The sequence below is a fragment of the Scleropages formosus genome, chromosome 11 (assembly GCF_900964775.1).
Source record: "Scleropages formosus chromosome 11, fSclFor1.1, whole genome shotgun sequence".
NCBI lineage: Eukaryota > Metazoa > Chordata > Actinopteri > Osteoglossiformes > Osteoglossidae > Scleropages > Scleropages formosus.
In genome coordinates, this window is record NC_041816.1 from 16310483 (window position 1) to 16330746 (window position 20264).

The window sequence follows — 20264 nt, forward strand, 5'->3', positions numbered from 1 at the left end:
ATTCTGTCTTTTCTGCATAAAAATCAGGGAAGCTCCTTCATGCATGTAGGTCTTTGCTATTGTATGTCTAATGAATACAAAATGAAGCCGCTTCATGTTATAAACAAAAACAATGAACAAATAGGATAATTAGGGGACAGTATTTGTATGTTGTTTAAAAGTCTACTGGTCTTCAATTTAGCTCTTGAGCCAAAAAAATTGTGCAAACATCTGTGAAAAGAGCATGAAGTTGCTTTTCAGAGATTTTAAAAACTTACACCTGAACAAAAGGTATACAGAACTAGTTCAAATCCATGTCTAAAGCAACTTATTTTGGTTGAGACAGGAAGAAAGGAAAGCGTAACAAAGTGTAGCTCAGCTACCCTCAACTGTAAATGAAAGAAAATTAAATATAAAAGGGCACTGGTGCAAATGAATGCGTGATTGAAAGGATGACATCTGGAACAAAATAGGTTTCTTTTTTGCAATCTTTACTTAAGTCACATATTCTAGAAAATGTTCACAATTAACAAAACCAGAATTTTTTTTTTTTTTTAAACTTTACACAATTATCAGTCCACAATGTGATAAGGGTTAAATGTTACACAGGTTTGACGATGCTCTCAGACAAACATTAACAAGCATCTGACAGTGTATGAAGAGAAGCCATACCTAACGCCTTTAAGGTTTGGTAAACATGGTTAAAAATACTAGAATCAGTTAAATGAAATGCTTTCACTGTTACATTAATAGAACAGAGCTTTTTCAACGTGTGCATATTTATGTTTGTATAGAAACATAAATGTGAAAACTATGGTCCCATGAATGTTATTTTCAATATTGTCATTGCACAACAATAAAAGCACAGTTACATTCTGAACAAGTGGTCTATGCAGTGCATCAGTTTAATGTAACTCAAGCAATCATCTATTTAAACCAATGAAATATAGTATCTGCCTGTGATAGTTCACAGTAATATGGAAGACTGACATTATTCCCAGTCCCCACAGTCCCAGTAAGGTGGATATTGTGTGGCAAGCTCAGCTCTCAGGGCGACAATCGGGCATGATTTGCAGGACGAGACACTGTTCCTTTTATACAGCGGAAAATTAAACACACACTTTGGTACACTAGGAGACAACCAATACAGAATCCTTCATTTCGGTCATCTGACTGATGCAAACGAAACACGGTCCATAAACGGATGTGAAAAGGTGAGTTGAGGTAAATGCACCAGGTATCAACTTCAGTTACCTTGTGTTAACTGAGGCTTTAAGAATTTCATTAGTTTTAGCCGAGTACTTACATATTCTGATATAAAAGACATTAAAAGTGTACAAAAGGTATCTGAACCCTGAATACATGGCAAATACCTTCAAATTTAGAGCTGGGAAGAAGTATTTTCTACTTGGTACTGTGCCGAGTTTCCATTTTACACAGTAGACACAAAAGTTATGGGTTTCAGTTTATTACACGCACAAACCATATGAAATGTTGCTCAACAGCTGAGGTCCTTACAGCAGATTTACTGACCCATAAAGGTGCACTTCCCCCAACACACCTTCTGGTCTTCAGTCATGTGCTTCTACAATTAAATGGTCAAATGAAAAGTACAGCCATAAACAGTCTTTGACACACTGGTGACCATTCACCATCACTTTGTGTTTAAAACAAATGCACTTTTACACTGAGGGCTAACAAGAATGCAAGGCTAAGGAAAGAATTAATACTTGTGCATTTGTTTTGTAAACCACACAGTTATTTTACACTGAAATGGAAAGAAGCAAAACAAAAGGCATATTTCTGGCAATAAAATGAGTAGTTCCAATAATACAAAATAAAAGATTACTCATCAACTAACGAAGTACATTTCGGTAATTCAGTTTACAGTAAATATAAAGCATGCATAAAGTGGTTTTCCTATTGTTTCACATGTACTTCAAGTGAACTGCATGTGAGTCCAATTTTTTTGAGGGTTACATACAAAAAAAGAAACTGTGATAAGACTTTTGCATTAAATCACAGGTAACAGCAAATGCTCAGCTCACTGTCGTTTCAGTGAGCATTTGTATGAAGATGCCCCAAAGTCCGATGTTAAGACAGACTCCACACCCACAGTGGAGACGAATGTCATTTCTCAGGACAAAGCCTGGTCCAGAGAATGAATGAATGCAAACATCATCTTAGCAGTTGGTCCGATATTATCATCAATTCCTGCATCTTTACAATTGTGATAATTGAATGTTTTTAAATAACGAACCAAGGCTTTTGAAAGACATGTGAAAGCAAAGCTGTCCCCACTTATCAGCTGCACTGTTTGGGTTCTGATTCTCAGAGGTGTGAAGTTATATTTTAAAAAAAAAAATGGTAGAGAAAATAGGCTTGAGTATCACCAGAAACTTTCCAACATCCATTACAGTATTGCACATTTTACTTCCTAAGTGGTCTCACTTGTCTGCAATAACACTAAAATGAAATATACTCTGCAGACTACAAAGCCAACCCTTCACATGAATCCTTTTCCAACAATTAACTTTCGCTCAGTGTAAACAAGTTTTTTCATCCACCCACCATATATCCACTGTGGTCTGCAACACAAAAATGAAAACTCTTCCTGATGATACAGGATACACGAAGGAGACCAGATTTTTTTTTTAGCATTGCATTTCATAAATTATTTTTCTCCGTTCTTCAGTATACAGTATTGTAGCTGTTCCTGTTAAAAAAAAATTGTTTAAACAACACTTGAATTTATTAAAAAAAAAGTAAAAATGTGACTAACAAAAATAAATTCAAAGGAAACAAAACAATTTGGTTAGCTTTAATCAAAAGTAATCCTGATGTGTCCCTGTAAAAAGCAGAACAACTCCTTTGGGATACAAAATTGACAAACAAACACGTTTCTTATTCTTATCCTTTTGTCCAACTACTGTAAAATGCCTGTGTCTGACCATCCCTCACCTTTGTAGACATTCAACGTTATTACTGAAGTATAATCGGAGCTCCTGATGTGCACATAAGGAAACATGACACTTTCACACTGCAAACTAGACACGACCAAACGCACGCACAATGCTTCATGGAAATGCCACTGAAATTAAACCACCACCCTGTTTGGTTTCCATGGTAAGAGGAAAAAACAGGGCATAGAGTGTCTCACAGTAACAGTGCAAAGCTAAAAGAGAAGCAGCCCACAAAGCACATTAATCAGCATTTCCAAGAATAACAGAAATATAAGACCAAAAAAAATAAAAAAAAATCTCTCTAAGCAAGGGACTCCCCTGTGACCGGCAGGAAACCAGGTCAAGGGAGACCATGAAATGGATTAGCTTGACCATTTAGAGATGTTTCAAATTAGATTCTTTTGACTGGTTTTTGCCTTTGTAATGGGATTGTGAGACTCCTTCCAACGTGGTCAACAGAATACACAGCTCTCAGCAGCAGCCGGTAAGATCTTGCCCTCCCAGGCCGAGCGATATTGTGCTTTCAGAGAAGCAGTGAAACAGGTTGCACGAGTCTATAGAGAGAAGTCCATTAGAGCAGCGTACATCGGAAGAAGCTGCTCTTCTTTGACCGATTCTCTGTGATTTTGACAGGTCCTGCACCTCCGGTGGCATTGCTGTCATTCTATCAGAGGAAATAAAGCCAAAAGACTTGTCAGAATAGGAAACCATCTGAACTGAATAAAACTCTACTTATTCTTTAGTTCAACATAGTTTCCACTAGTCCATTAATTAGCATTAAAAAAAATTAAACATGCTAATGTGATATATTTCACAGCAGTTGCTCACCATTTTTCTGTTGAGTCTTGTCATAATATCTCTGGCAAGAGTGAAAAAGGCCTGTGGATACAAGGTGATAAAATAACACAACATTAATTGTGTTTGAAGACTACATGATTAAATCCCTTATGAAACATTTTCCCTTTTCCTTCTCACCTCTTCCACATTTATGCTTGATTTTGCACTAGTTTCCAAAAACTTGATCCCATAGTCTATTGCCAACTGCGTGGGGACAAAAATAAGTCAGAAATGTAAGTTACGTCTCATTTTAATCACAAAATACAAATACAGGCATCCCTCTTTTGCCAAATCAAATTTGTTTATGAAAATGTGTCCAACAGCAAAATTTTTACATGGTGGGAGCCTATATTCCAACGGGGGAAATAATGCATTCCCAGCCCATCCCAAAACTCCAACCAATTTCCCAAAATATCACTAAAACATTACCTATATAAACACCTATATAACAGTCCACCAACAATTTCTGCATGATATAAAGGATTGAAAAGACCAATTACCTAATTATTTAACACTGAACTTATTAGTAGGTATTTCTGTGAGAAGTACACAAGTACAGTATCAGACACAAATTACTCATGCAATACACTTTATCACTTTCAACTTTACTTCTAATATATGAGCTTTTCTAAGACTCTTAGGCTCACCTACTTTCTTCACAGGCCTTTCCACTTTCTCAGAATACAAAGTCACTTAAAATATGGAGAAGTTGATAAAGCAAATGCATGGGATATTTACACAACGCAAGCACGAGACATGGCCCTATCAGGAGCGCAGCAGAGATACAACTGCAGCGCACACTACATCCTCTTGCCTGGAGTCGCACGTGTTTACACAGTTTCTGTGGCGCACCTTTTGAATGTTTGCTGGATGCATATTCATTACAATAGATTTCTGAGTACAATTTTTTGCAAGTCGCTACAGCAAATATTCAGAAAGTTTGTGTACCAAGGGATACCTGTAATCATAATATTAAAAATGACAATAACAACAAGAACCATAAATGATGATAATTATATATATATATAATTAAGAATCCATAATTCTGCAATACAAAAGAAATGCAGTACCTTTTCTCCTCTTTCTCGGGATACTTGTCTTTTGTCATTCATGTCACATTTATTACCCAAGATCATTCGCTCTACATCAGATGATGCATGCTGGAAACACAAAAAATCCATTTTACAAACAAAGAAGCCTATAATTTTTTTTTAGAACAATTCATCTTTGCAACAGATTTTTGCAGCTGAAGTCAATGTCATGTTTTGACATAAAGCAGAAAACTAAGTGAAAAAATAAACAAAAGACAACTGAGCAATAACTGACCTTTGTATATGTGAATAAAAACATTGACAAATTAAAACACAATGGTAAATGAGACAGTGATATGGTCATTACCTGTAGATTAACTTTTCATCATTTATCTTCCATTTCAAAGCTATAAATCATCCACTTAAAAATATCTTGTTGCCATGGTGGGAATAATAATCAGTGCACAACTATAACTAGGATAGTTAAATATCAAGAAATATGTGCATCTGATGAAAACTGTTGCATGTTCTATATTGTTCATATATCGGGAGTGTTTAGGTAATATGGACCTGACCCGGCACCAAAGGTAAAAACATCAATAAATAAATTACATCTTGGTGTGTAGAACATGGTGCACCAGGCAGGACTGTTTGACAAACAAAGAAGAGAGACCCAAAAGGAAAGCAGAGTTTCGTGGTCACACACCTCCTCAATGTTCCGGATCCAGTTCTTGATGTTTTCAAAAGACTTCTCATTAGTGATATCATACACCAGCATGATGCCCTGAGAAACAAGGGACACAGGGAGATGCAATATACATTTACATTTATTCACTTATCTGATGCATTTTCTCCAAAGTGACTTACAGTGTTACCATTATTTACCCATTTATACAGCTGGGTAATTTTTACTGGAGCAATTTTAGAGTAAGCACCCTGCTCAAGAGAACTGCAGCTGGGGATCGAACCTGTGACCTTTGGATACAAAGGCAGTAGCTCTAACCACTACGCTACCAGCTATCCCCAGTAAGAGTGGGTGGATGGATGGATCAACATGGATGAAAGAAATTTCTAAGTCCTCCACTGTATTGAATGTGTTTTCAGTGCTGTTAATCTTACTGCAATTATAATGAATTAAGAAAACACAAAAGGCTGTCTTTGCTACCAGACAACATAGTATTAGTGCAGAGTCTTTTTAATATAAAAAAAAAAAAAAACAACAACTTCTGAAAACCCTGCATGGTAGTCCAGAACCTGTCATGCATTCAAAGGGCATGAGGCAGGATATACCATGAATGAGGTGTCTATATTAATGTATTTTTCAAAACATTATTGTATATACATTTTCTTTGAAAATCAAGCTTATGGCCATACACCTCATAAGGGCTAAAGGGTAGAGTATTTAAACAAGATTTCTGGCTTTACACGTTTACGTCAACATTCACAGACTACTCTTCATGTTCCTCACCAATCAAAGCTTCACACAAACAGCTAGAAAAAGTGTCATTCTTAAGCATATAAATATTACACAAAGACTTTTTTGTTACGAGTTACAAAACAAAGCAATAGTAGCAACTGTTCACATGAGCAAAAAGAGCCAGGGACAAAAGCACAAGGAAGACTCACCATCGCTCCTCTGTAGTATGCTGTTGTAATGGTCCTGAACCTCTCCTGCCCTGCTGTGTCCCTATGGAAGAAACACAAACCCAAATATTGCCTTCCATCATGAATTTAACTTTGGCAACACAGTCATGTAGCAGCTTACATTAGGGACCTATTGTATTTTTCAGTTGCCGTGGGCACATCCTGTGCTTATATACAGAAAGGGCACAGAATGACGGTATCAGCTGCTCTATTGTACACTTCCTCTGCCATAAAAAGAATATATTTAAAGAACGCCCAGTGAATTCTTGACCATCAAGGAAGAAAACCTGATCCAACCGATACAGTTCCTTTTTTTTCCTTTTCTGTGACAATGTAACTTTGTATGGCTTGTAATCTGACAAAGTTCAGGGACAAAATTTAGTTCCTCTCACAATGCAGCAGGTAGGTGAGTGGTTAAATTTCTCCACTACAAATTACCCTGCTATACAAATGGGTAAACCATTGAGAACAGTTTAGTATATAAACCTAACATTGCAAGGGGCTTTGAAGAAAAGCATAAGCTAAATAATTGAATGAATGAATATATATAAACAACGTATACTGCTAATGAGAAGAACACTGTTTTCTGAAAAAAGAGTTTATAAATGAGGAGAACATGTACTAGTGGCTCCAGAAGGGTGAGCTTGCTCTTCTAATTTCAAAGGCCTTGGTGTAACTAGACATGGTGCGGTGCCATTTTAGCCCTCCAATTTATAACCGTTTTATACACATAGGTCATGAGCTTCATGGCGATCCTAAAGAACATTAAACTTGACCTGCTGAACAAGAAACTGGAAAGCACATTATTAAACCTAAGTATAACTTTTTCAGCCAGGCCATTACCTTCCAGAAACTGCATGGAAAATAAGAAATGTAGAATATGACTACACATATTCCCACCCAAAGCATTCTATCAGATTTTGACAGATTAAAAACAGCGACAAGAAGCAACAACAGAAATAGATTCAGTGTTACTCGGGTTACTTGCCATATTTGAAGTTTAATTTTCTTTCCATCCAATTCAATGGTCCTGATTTTGAAGTCAATCCCTGAAATGAAGAAAAGGCAAGAACAGGAGGGGTTTATAATGGTAGTTAATTAAAACACAACCTGTAAGTTATGCCTTAAGTAGACAAGGAAGTGAACCACACATTCAAGTCCAAAGCAAAAAATTTGTACAAGATAAAAAGGAACACACCAACAGAAAGTAACAAGAATCTGAGTTGCAAGCATCTATTAGACTGTATGCAAACTGTTGTGCATTATTTTTAAATAGCACGCTGATTTTGTCAAACTATGGGACGGGTCCTCTTTTTTTTTTTTTTTTTGCAGAAAGTACTTCTGTTTGATGGTGAAACAAGCAGGGGACTGGATTTCCCACAGCTGCCTACAGTCCACATCTGTGACACACAGGTTGCCCGTCACTAACCTGCATCCATCAGTTCACTTGCCAGGCCACAGAAAGGTGCAAACCTGATGAAGGAATACTAGGTACCATAGGAAACATCAGTACCTCTGCTGCAAGCCCTGCAACAACTACAACTGTATTTTATGAACAGCGACATGACGAGTTAAAGACTTTATTCACGGCAACAAAGGTGAGAAAATAACTACCCGAAACAGCAGCGAGAGAAGCAAGTTCACACCCTGAAAGAGATACTGTAAGTGCAGACAGAAACAAATCAGAGGAAAACAGAACTTAAACAATGGATGACAGCAGGCACCGTGTTGTCAGGTGTGTTTCCCACATGAAAAATAAGTAAGAAAGAAAGAAAGAAAAATAAATAAAGAAGTATGAATTTCCCCAGTGGATCCCCCATGGTTCTGGGGAGATGCTTAGCTCAGTACATCTGCCAGACAGATGTTGTGGAACACCAAATGCAAGCAGCATCTGTATCAACAAAGATCATGTATCCATCCATCCATCATTAACAACTGCTTCTCCTAAGGCCTAACAAATTTAAGAAGTAAAATTTAAAATAGCACCTCATAATTAAAGAGCATTATAAACATTTTACCCATCCTGGGTGTGTCCCCTCCTCCTCCTGCCTCGCGCCCTGTGTTGCCGGGTTAGGCTCCGGCTCGCCGCGACCCTACTCGGGACAAGCGGTTTCTGACAATGTGTGTGTGTATAAACATTTTAGATCAAGATTTTTTTTCCCATTTGCTCATTCTCAGAGTTATCTTAATCCAGTAGACATCTGCATGACAAACTCCACACAGCAGTGCTCAAATACGTGCAACGCTGCAGCAAACAAAAAGCGAGTAGCGCAAGCACCGCAGTGTGTCACTTGATCTTCTCACACTCGCATTTTTATTGCCGGCTTGGCTGGCGCACGCAGCTCGGCCACTTAACATAGGGGAAAACTGGATCTCGAAGCAGAATACAGTCCAAGCAGTGAGGGCCACAGGCACAACTTGCACCGAGCCCCATGAGTGTCGTCTACAACCTGAGACGTGGACCAAGCGCAGGAGCCCACAGTCGAACCCAGTGTACGGCTCCCTTAGGTGCTAATAAGGCCAGGTCAAAAGACTATTAATATACAGAGGCAAGGAAAATACAGGAGCTCAGCTGCATCACTTGTATACTAATGAATGTCCATGGGTGTAACTTGAAGAGGCAATAAATGCTTGGGCTTGAGGGAAACCTGGCGCGTAAAACCACCACGAGTAAAAAGCATGAGATCAACAAATGATGCTTTCAAGGCCTAAGCTGAGAGGCTGTTGCAGTGACACAGAATCGAGTTAACATTCCCACCTAGACATGACAACTGGATTTAAAATAAATAAATAAAAAAAACCAGTGAGGAAAACAATTAGAGGAAATAACTGTATGTAGGCGTCCCATCCAGAGTGTACTCCCCTCAGCCTTGCGCCCAGTGCTTCCGGAATAGGCTCCGCTTCCCTGCAACACTCCTTAGGACAAGCAGTTACACTGGATGGATGGAATGGATGGAAGGATGTAGACTTTTGACTAATAGATAAAAAATATCCTCCAGTTTATCTTTAATTCGATTTCCTTAAATTTTTGTTCGCGGAAAGGCAAATTTGACTAACGATAAATGCCAGTAAGATGTGCGCATAGAAGACAGGAGTGTGTGTTGTCTTCATTCAACTCTTCCCATGTTCAGAGCACTTGTCTGGGGTTCAAGCTGGTGATCAGTAACAAGATGACAAATGTTGCACATGTTGATGGGATGAATGAGTCAGCAGTTTGCACTACTTTATGGAGACAACATGTTCTTATTTTCTGTAACTTATTGTTAATTGTGTGTAGCTTATTGATAAAAAAATGTCTTGAGTACTGAGTATAATTATAGCCATACATATATTTTTTTTTATACCAAACATGCAAATAAATTAATGAGAGCTTAATCGTTTATACGTGACTTAGTAGTAAAAAGTGATCTGGTGAGTTGCAGACAAAATTAATTGAAAACAGACTCAGTTCCAAGAGTGTGTATACGATGAGGAGCCAGTGTACTTCACTTTACCAGCAGCTCAAAGTCTTCTGGGCACCAATGAGTCACTGCTGTTAGTAGATGTTTGCTTGCACTGTCTTCACCACCATCCCTTAGCCAAAGCATATGTGCCAACCAACCAACCCCTCAGCAAAGAGTGACACCACTGGACAAAAACAATACAGGCAGTCCCCGGGTTACGAATGTCCGACTTACGTACAACCCGTAGTTATGAACCACACCCTTACTGACCAGAAGTTTTTTTTTTTTTTTTTTTTTTTTAAAAAATCACCCTTAAGTAACAATCAACTGAAAACTTTATATTAAGCCTATTATATTAAAAAATTTGAGTGACACACAATGATTTGTAATATCAAATGGGTGCTACTTTGCGACACGCATCAAAACATCGCACATCTGAGGTGGTCTGCTGGCTCGCGGGCGGGGCACATGAGACCGAGGTAGGGCAGGCCTCGTTCTTCAGATGGACCACATCGGTGTTAAGTGTCTCGTGTACTACCGTATTTGGCTTTAATTTTTTTTTTTTTTTTTAATTTTTACCCTCATAACCATTGCAGCAAAGCGTAAACGTGATGCAAGTGATGGTGATGCCTCCAAGAAAAGGAAAACGATCACAACTGAAATTAAAGGGGAAATAATAAAGCGATTGGAAAAAGGTGAAACGCCTACGGACATTGGGAACGCAAATATTAAAGTTTCCTTGTTTTGCACGCGCACACACACTCGCTCTCTCAATTATAAATACTGTGGTTGTCACGACAACACCCCGCACCTTAACCAGCAGCTTCAACCGAAGCACTCCGCTATAAAAGACACTTATGAACCTCTTCCCAGTTGCGACATTTCACTCCAGACAACCACCCTCTGCATTCTCAAAACTTCCTCGCTTTGCTATTCCAAATCCTGTCCCTCATCGTTCCCCCAGTCCCATTACACATCTCTTTGATAATGACCGTCCAACCTTGCCCCTCGACCACGATTTTGAATCCTCGCCTTAGTTCAGTTCGCTGATCCACCGACCATTCGCCCGTCCCAAACCACGAGAACACGTCTAGTCCTTTGATTCTGAATGAACGATCCTGCACTTGGGTCCAGCCTCCTCTGTGTCCTCTGTTCATCATGACAGTAATAACATTTATTATGCTCTTTCTATATCTCTATATTATAAATACTGTAGTTACTATTACTGTATTATCATTACATTGTATTATTACTGTACTGTTAACATTAAAGATGTTTTAGTGTATCCGGAAGTGTTTCTTTAATGTTTTGTTTTATACATAAAAAGGTATACGATATAGTAAGTGAAACACTTAAAGTGAAGTTACATACCCACCATATCTAACTGTTCTGACTTAAGTAAAAATCCAATTTAAAGATGGACTGAGGACACGGAACTCGTTCGTAATACGGGGACTGCCCGTTATTGTGATGATGTTGAATGATATTGTGATCATAAATTGCAATTAACAGACTTTAATTTGAACAAAGGTTCTGTGGTTCTTATCCAGTTTGAGAAAACAGCAGCAGACACTTTATCCATAGCCAACCTTTAGACATTAACGTTACAGAAGGTAAAAACAGCAATAATCGATGTAAAACAAACTGTGCGGCAATATCTGAAAGGTTAGAGAAGAGTAAAACTGGCCTCTGAACTTTCAGAAATGGCCTCACCGACCACTTGCCAGTGCTGGAAAACAAAAGGGCTCCCAAAATTTTTTCCTCGAGAACAACAACAAACAGGAAGAGCTAACATTACACCACTACGCAAAGAACTGAAGTGTCTGGATATGAATGATCACATCTTTGGCGTTACTGCCCTCACTGAGCTACCCAAATAAACACATGGCACTACCTCTTCCCTACCAAAAAAAAAAAAAATCCTAAAATATTAATCTCGCCAAAATAACAACAACAACTTGTGATCTGGAGAAAAAAGTGAAAATGCTCTGAGACATGGTTACAAGTACCGTGTCTGTACTTTTCAGCACAGTGCTCAACCAGAAAGAACAAACTACCAGACTCAAAACAAAAGGTCCAGAGAGGAAGTGGTGAGGTCCTCAGAGGCGCCGAGCACAAGCCTGCGTCACAAGCCTTTTCCGGAATACAGCACGGGGAACTGACGCAAACCCAGCTGCCATGTTGAGCTCTCAAACGTCTTCTGTTTCCTGCGGCCTGTCTCACATTACCCATAAAGCGCGGCGCAGTAGTGGACTGCTATTGTTTATAATCCACGGTGGATCTCGTGATGGAACCTAGAAATGAGAGCTTAACTACTGGAAACAACCCTCGAAAAACACTAGGTGCACACACCCTACCGCCTGCGGATGGACGCACATTTCAATACGGCCATTGGAGTCGCAGCATACATGTTTAGATCAGCTCAGGTCAAAACTATTACACTGATCACAGGAACGCAGAAAAAAAAAACAAAAAAACAAATTATCTTTTTATTTGGCTTTTTTTCCCCTCCAGAAATACCGACAGACTTGCATAGTGCATTTTCAGTTGAAAATAAATCTGTAAAGCTTTTACATATTTATAAACCTGAACACCTCACTCAGACACTTTCAGTAACTGCTTGTCCAGGTCAGGGTCACAGTGGTAAGAATTCCTAGGTGTTAGGCAGGGACGGGATGCCAGATCATCACAGGGTAGCCACTCGCTCGCTCGCTCACTCAAACTGGTTAATTCGGAATGTCCAATTCACAATGAAATGAAGGTCTTTGGAGTGCGGGAGGAAACCAGAGCACCTGGAGGAAACCCACGCAGACATGGGAAGGACATGCAAACTGAGCTGGAGTCGAACCTGCGCCTGAACAGACTAGCCACTGTGAAGCAGCAGCACTGGCGATTGCACCACCATGCCACCAACCTGGCTCAGGAGTGGTGGAATGAGGTCCCTCGCAACTGCTGAATCCCATTCAGCATTCAAGAAGCATCTCTTGTCAAACAGTTACATACATCTGTATTATACCATGTCATGACTGTCACTCCTATCTGACTCATTTCTATAAGGCAACTACTCAGGTAATGTCAGTAAGCAAAAACAGCAGCACCAGACAAGCTTACTGTCCTTCGTCACCCGTGTGCCTGTATCGAAACCTCTTAGACTGCTGTAAAATCCACTTTTATGTTACCTTTCTCTGTTGCTTTGGAGAAAAGTATCTGATAAATGAATAAATGCCAACGTAAGCAATGCAGACCTTCTGACCAGCAGCTACTTAAGCACTGCGAAACCTTCTGAAATACTGCAGACTGGAGAGACAAAACTGCACTGTACTGTAGAAGGAAGGGAAAAATAAGACCATTCCAAATACATTGTTCTGTAAATGCATCTTAGGGAAGTTAAGGTAAACGACAAAGGCAAGCACTGTATTTCCCCCTTTTCAAAACATGGGGCAATTTCAGAGAAAAGCCAAAACACGCACAGTGGAACAGTGACAAACTTGTTTAAAAATGCTTTTGGATGACAAATCTGATTGCAGAAAGCGTCCAGGAAGTGGAACAGAAACAGCGGTGGTGACAATTAGGGAAGCCTGCAGCAGAGGCCAAGGCTGGGGTCAATGACCTCCCTCCCTCCCTCCCTTCCTCTCTCCCTCCAGCACAAGGAAGTGATGTTCACTGTAGTTTGGGATTCTTACTGCTGAAGAGGCGGAAGAATGCACAGCCCTCCCCAGTTCGCATTGAATGCCCTGGCAGCTGACCGTCACGAGATGCACCAGGGATCCCTGACAGAACAGCTTCTGTTTGCCCGGGCCACCAGGTCCTAGCCGAGACCACAGGGAGCAGGCCTGCTTGCGTGCTCCTTAACTTACCAGTTACTATGATGAACGTGCTGCTCAGTTAAATCAATCTGATTGTAGAACAACAACGAAAACACTACACAGCCCTGGTTTCTCTTTTTGGCCAAGTGATTTTATCACATATAACTGGCACCATGTCAAACTTCGATCCAAAAAGTCCCACTCCATCTCAAACTATCTATGCAATTATTCTCAAGATTTCCTGAGAAAATGTGCACAGGGACAGTCCACAAAATAAAGTTGCAAACAACAAATTAGGAAAGAAATGAAATCTCTTCTAAGGGATACACAAGCACCACCTACAATGTACGTACTTCATGTATAACAACATATAATATGCTCTCTAAACAAGTGAAAGGTCATTAGGTTTTCATTTACTGGTCATATCTGATACACATTCCAGTCGTTATAAATACATGCAAGGGATTCTGTTGCTGTTCCACAGTCCAGCTGAACAAACTGTAGATAATAAACAATGTTTCTATTTTTAGAACTGTTAAAACTTTGACAGCCGGCATATTCTTAGCCACAATAATTTGTCTATCAAATACTTTGACCTACTCCATCGAAAAGGCACAATTCTCAATGTGATCAGAGAATTAAATCTCACAAATTCACAGAAATCTTCCATGCATACTTAACTGTTGGGTTCTAGTGGAAATTAAGACAAATTTAAAAAAAAAAGCAAAACTTTTTAAAATATATTCTGTGCCACATGGCCTTTATTCAGCCAGAGGAAACAATATTTGGGTTTTAATTAATAAAATATGAGCTGTCATTTCTAAGATGTTACTCTGTTCTTACGTCATACAAAAGGGAAAGTTTGGGGGGGGGGGGGGTGAGAGACATACTGACGATAACCTTCACCAACCTAACATTTCCATTTTACAAACAGGCTTAACACTCTTCACTAGTATAGATGAGAAGGACAATAAAATTGCTTCATAGGATATGACACTCAGGAAAAGCCCAGGGGCGAGCTGTGCTTCTTGACTCACACAAACAAGATGGAATTTCAAAAAAAAAAAAAAATAGGGGTGGGGAATTTGTAAATTAACTCATGTTAGACAGAGAAATTTTGAATCCCCAGTGTTCTGTAGGGTGTGCTAACAGAAAAGCAAGCTGACTATTCATACTGTAAATCCAAATCTTTTTGCCTTGCTAAAACATTAAGTGTGAGAGATCCGTTAGTAATCTGTACGAAAACAAATTTACTCGGTTTTCACAACAAAAACAAACAGCCGAGAAATTGTAAAGTCAGTCAAATTTAAGTCAACCTAACCTGTAAGCTCTTAAGTAATTACTTGAACCATAAGAGAACAAATCACGGGTTTAAAGGTATTACTTAGCATCTGATTGCAGTGTCACCATTAATCCAGAATACACTATATCCCCTCGGGAATGGCATTATAAGCACTAGTACAAAAGTAGTCAGGTGTCGGAATTGAAGATCTACATAAAACTGAAATCTGCAGCCTGGCATGTTCCAAAAAAAAAAAAAACACCAAGGAACATTTAAACACACATGTAATCCATACAACCTAAATAGAAATATCATTTTGATCAATTCAAAACTGTTTACACTGTCAACATCTGTTTTTTCTCTGGTATCTAGAACAAACTTGTTTGCATTTTGAAATTTTACACACATATTTTTACCCAGCTGCTGAAGTGTCTTTTGAGTCTAAGCAGAAAATGCCCTGCCAACAACCGGGGCAACTCTCACACTGTGACCCAGCGTTAAAGAAACTGTGCAGGGAAGCACTCTGGCATTAAAAGTCAACGTTCCAGTTGACATTACACACAATGTCTGATAACACTACAGAGTTCATTGGAAGTCGCTTTGGAGAGAATCTGCTAAATAAAACATCTATATGAAAGAGGAAACACAGATTAATACAATTTAACTGATGTATCTTAGTAGGAGTTATCTAATAATAATTCTGAAACTTAACGATTTCTGTATATGTGAGAAAGCATCAAACATTCAAAGCCACCAATTTTTTTTTTTTTTCCTTCTTAGATGAGCATATGAGACACTAACTTGTCATTCCATGTTGCATGTAAAAGTTAGGGTACACCAATGGGACTGAACATTTCCCTGCAGTGCCCTGCTGCATGGAGCACATACAGCAAAGGTATGGGATGCCAGTCCGCCGCAAGGCGCCCCAAGCGGGGCTCGAACCCCAGACCCACCGGGCGCAGGCCAAACCCACTGTGCCACCGCCACCACACCCCCGCTCCCAGGTATCTCAGTGTTGGGTGGAATTAAGGCATGTGACTTCGGTGTTTTTGATCCATGGTCTTTAGTTTAGGTGACAGTATTAATGGTTTAACTCGATTTCTCTGCATTTCTTTCAGTACACTCAACATCTAACCTCCAGATTTATTAGTCTACAAAGGACTGACTGACAGACACGTCACCTGCCTCGAGACGTTGTATTTTTAGGTCCTGAAACTCAGGCCTTCCTGTTGCAAACACAGCCTATAGATTCAGCGTGGCCATAATGGTATGTTTGCGGTTATTATTCGTCCTTCATTTCTACAAACAAAATAGCAGCACCGCGTTGCTCGGGGTGATTCACAAACTTTTTTTTTTCCCATAGCAACAGGTGCACATGATGTTCACACATAAATCACATAGCAAACAAATACACTTTTCCTAGCAGGACGAGCTGCAGGACTTAATAATTTGACATTGCGGATAAGTAAAGTGAAAGCAACCGGTCACCGCTTTGCGCACCCGACTGTTTTTTAAAGGGGAAAGAAAAAAGAAAAAAAAAAAAAAGTGCAGACGAGACGGTGTAAAAAAAGGAGGGGATCAGCCTCGGCTCACCGCTACTAAGTCATTTTTTCGTACATCACATCACACCTTCGTGCGGGATCAGGACCGGCCGGGTTTTCACAGTTTCAACTTTTTTTCCCAACTCAACTTTTTGGCTCCCCAGCTGACAGGTCATAACGATAGTGACACGATGCGCGCGCGCACAGTCCATGCACTTAATTCTGGAGAGCGCGACGTCCACTTCTTAACTGCAGACCTACTTTATCAGTAGAACAGAAAAATCACATGTGCGCGGGAAAGTCTTAGATGAACCACGACTATCACTGTATCAGACAAAAAAGTCGGCGGGCAAGATGATTCTTCACAGTTCATGCACGTCGTTCTGTATTGTAATGGTGACGTTTGAACCGACAAGCTAGTAGTTGGAAGAGAAACGCAACCAAAAGAGTCGTTTCTTGTGCCGGATGTATGTTCCGAATGAGCGCTTGCGGCTGTATAGAACTCGACATGATGAGCGAAGGTGAGGAGGAATTGATCATGATGTGAGCGCGGAGCGAACACGCGCTGCCGGCCTGCGGTGCGACTGGGAGAGGCGCGTGAAGACGTGCTGCTCTGCTTCTGTAAGGAAACTTTGCTCGGCGACGAGCGGCGCGCTCCATCCATTGAGCCATTTCCTGTCTCCCGCACCGAGACGAGCTCTACTCCACAGGCCCATACTAGCCGTGTCGGGGCCCTTCGCTGACACCCCGCCGTATTCTCACCAACACCTTCTGTGTTCTACACCATCACCCCAGCAGCCAAACAATACATTCATTCAACAACAACAATAAATAATAAATCCGAAACCGGTAGTGACACTGACCTATTGTAGATATAAAGGTGGTGTTGAACGCATCCTCGCTGAACCTGAAGAGCAAACACGTCTTGCCAACTCCGCTGTCTCCTATTAGCAGCAGTTTAAAGAGATAGTCATACGTTTTCGCCATTTTCCTATTTTCCTCTTGCAGACGAACAACAATGTGTCAGACTAGCTCGCCGTTACTTCTAACACAGATGCCATACAGTCGGAAAGGAGGGCGTGAGTGCAGTGACGTCAATGAACACCCTGCTTGTGATAGTTCTTTAAAAAAAAAAAAAAAAAAAACACTGTGGTCTATGGTTAATGTAGTTTTAGATCGCAACAGGAAATTAGGATGTGAATTTGATTACGTCATCTTCGGCCCTTCGACGTTAACCTTAAAACGCAGAGATCTCTGGTTAATGACGTTCTTTAGGTTAACGCAGAACTGCTAGACTAGGATGACGCTAATGAATTGTATGTCCGTATACCGTACTAGCAGTAAAATGCTTTGAATTGTGGTTAATGTAGTTCTCTTGGTCGCGAAAGACGGCACGAGTGAGTTGACGGCATACACGATTGTGAAACCTTTTAGAACAGTAGTTAATGTAGTTTGTTCTTGGAGTTCCCTGGTAAATCGGTAGTGTTGAAACATTGCCTTTATTACTAAATGAATGGCAGAAGTATATTTATATATTATCACAGTTAATCTTTGCTTGTCCATTTTTAAGTATGTCTTGGGATGGATATGAATGAAGAAGTCATCAGATGACACAGCCATTGCATTGTTGGGTGTATCAGGAACAAGCATGAGGACAGGAGGAAACTGAAGAGCTTTGTTGAGTGGTGCAAAGTGGGCCAGCTGCAGTTCAGCACTGGAAAGAACAAGGAGATGATGGTGGACTTCCAGAGGTCCAAGGGTTTACTGTATCTTGAAGGCTTGTCTGGATTGATGGAGTGGAGGTCATCAGGACATATGATATAAATACCTGGTGGTGCACCTGGACAACAGGTTGCAGTAGACATGCAAAATGAAGGCCCTGTACAAGAAAAGACAGTCATCTTTGCCCTCTGAAAAGGCTCAGGTTCTTTGGGGTGTGCAGGATTCCTTTGGAGATGTTCTGCCAGTCAACTGTTGCTGGTGTAATCTTTCTTTGCAGTGGAATGCTGGGACAGTAGCAACAAATGAAGCCAGCAGAGTCAACAAATTAGGAAGGCTGGCTCCATCCTGGGAGTGAGGCTGGACTCCCTGGTAAACATATCATAGAAGTGGACATTTAATAAACTTCACTTCATCATGGGTAGTGATTCCCACTCTGTATGCTACCATGATTAAACAAAGGAGCACTGTCATAAAGAGGCTGGTCCAGTTGCTTTGTTCCAAAAAGCACTACTGCAGCTCGCTTCTCCCAGCAGCCATCCGGCTCTGCAAGTGTGAGAGTCCTCAGACTGCTGGGACGATGGCCTCTTAATGACCGACAGGTATTGAGCTGCTCGTTGCCATCTCAATACACCTTGCATAACTTCACCTCACTCTGCCCTCTCTTGTGTAAATACGCATGCTTATTTATCTCCTTAAGTTATTAATTTACATGACATACTATGTCTGTATATGAACACAATTTCCCTTTGGGATTAATAAAGGCTTGTCTGTTTGTTCAATACATATTACATTTTTTATATCAAATTTTGCTCGGAATAGGTGCATAGCATTTTTTTTTCATAACGCTAAAATTAGATTTTGCCCGTCTTGACCAGATGGACTTTGCTTGTACACCTGGAAACTGTTTGCAGTTTGAACTGCCCAGTCGCTTAAGATCACTGGAGGTTCAAATATTCCATTTGCTCCAAACTTCACAATTAATTAAATTTGAACCATTAATGTTTTGTATCATCTTTTGCATAGTTCAAAATGTAAAACGGAAACTGCTTCTATTGTTCTAGTTAACTGTATAACAATTATTACCTTATACTATGCTTTGATAAGTAATGTAGCGCAAACAGTATAATAGACATTAATGGGGATCTGCTAAACCTGGCACCCACTTGACATAACACCATCTTTATGTTGGTATCCAAATGATATTCCATTAATTTATTCCATGGCCTTAAATATATTACCATAAAAAAGGTTATTTTGAATTGTCTGCAGTCTGGGTTGATTGGAGACACCTAAAATCCAGGGAACACCTACAATAATTACAGTGCATTTATTTAGCTGATTCTTTGCTACAAACTGACTTACAGTATTAGCATTACAATTATTTACCCATTTACACAGCAGGGCAATTTTACTTGAATAATTTTAGGATAAGTACCTTGCTGAAGGATACTACAGCCAGTGGTGGGGATCAAACCTGCAACCTTTGCCTCTAAACAGTAGCACTAACCACTACACTACCAGATGTGTCTGGTTACAACACAAACTGGTTGCTTTAGCAGTTTGCCACTTATCACTCATTAACAATCAATAACTGCTTGTCCCACCCAGGCTTGCAGCACTTCAGTTACAATTCCTGTATCTGAATCAGTCATGTAAGCAGAGGGAGCAAACAACATTCTGTATATTATGGGTCACAAGAGAACAGCCTGTAACAGTATGTATGGTAAGAAAAATGTAATATTTAGTTTTGTATTAATTTGGCTGAAGCTTTCCCAAAAGCAACATGTAATGTTAAGCTACTTACCATTAGGTAGCTAGACAGGTGGGTAATTTTCACTTTTGCAATGCAAAGGACTACAAGCAGGCACAAGGTTCAAATTCAGGCTCTTGGAGTGCACTTGGCTGCACCAAGCACTAGACTAACTGCTACCACCAATTTATGTAAAGGTGTAGTAACATGAGACTCCCCTATAACAAAATCCCCCGCTTCAGGAATAGACTAGGACTGCCCATGCC

At 39.9% G+C, this 20264-nt stretch overlaps 1 protein-coding gene across 1 annotated transcript; it reads right to left on the bottom strand.

Annotated features, from left to right (window-relative positions):
- Positions 1–453: 453 nt before the first annotated feature.
- On the bottom strand, positions 454–17627 carry LOC108941104 (ras-related protein Rab-8B). Its single transcript, XM_018763598.2, has 8 exons — positions 17390–17627; positions 7443–7503; positions 6437–6497; positions 5517–5594; positions 4850–4939; positions 3918–3983; positions 3771–3821; positions 454–3606 (listed from the first exon to the last, which is right to left on the bottom strand). The coding sequence occupies exons 1-8, from the start codon at positions 17511–17513 to the stop codon at positions 3514–3516; spliced, it is 624 nt and encodes a 207-aa protein (XP_018619114.1). The 5' UTR covers positions 17514–17627; the 3' UTR covers positions 454–3513.
- Between the last annotated feature and the right edge of the window lie 2637 nt (positions 17628–20264).

Bases quoted from the DNA above. Each gene is read 5' to 3' on its own strand.
- LOC108941104 (XM_018763598.2), bottom strand. From the start codon at position 17,513: ATGGCGAAAACGTATGACTATCTCTTTAAACTGCTGCTAATAGGAGAC. The intron at 3,984-4,849 runs GTACTGCATTTC...GTCCCCACGCAG, and splicing joins CCCGAGAAAGAGGAGAAAAG to TTGGCAATAGACTATGGGAT. The intron at 3,822-3,917 runs GTGAGAAGGAAA...TTGTATCCACAG, and splicing joins CAAGCATAAATGTGGAAGAG to GCCTTTTTCACTCTTGCCAG.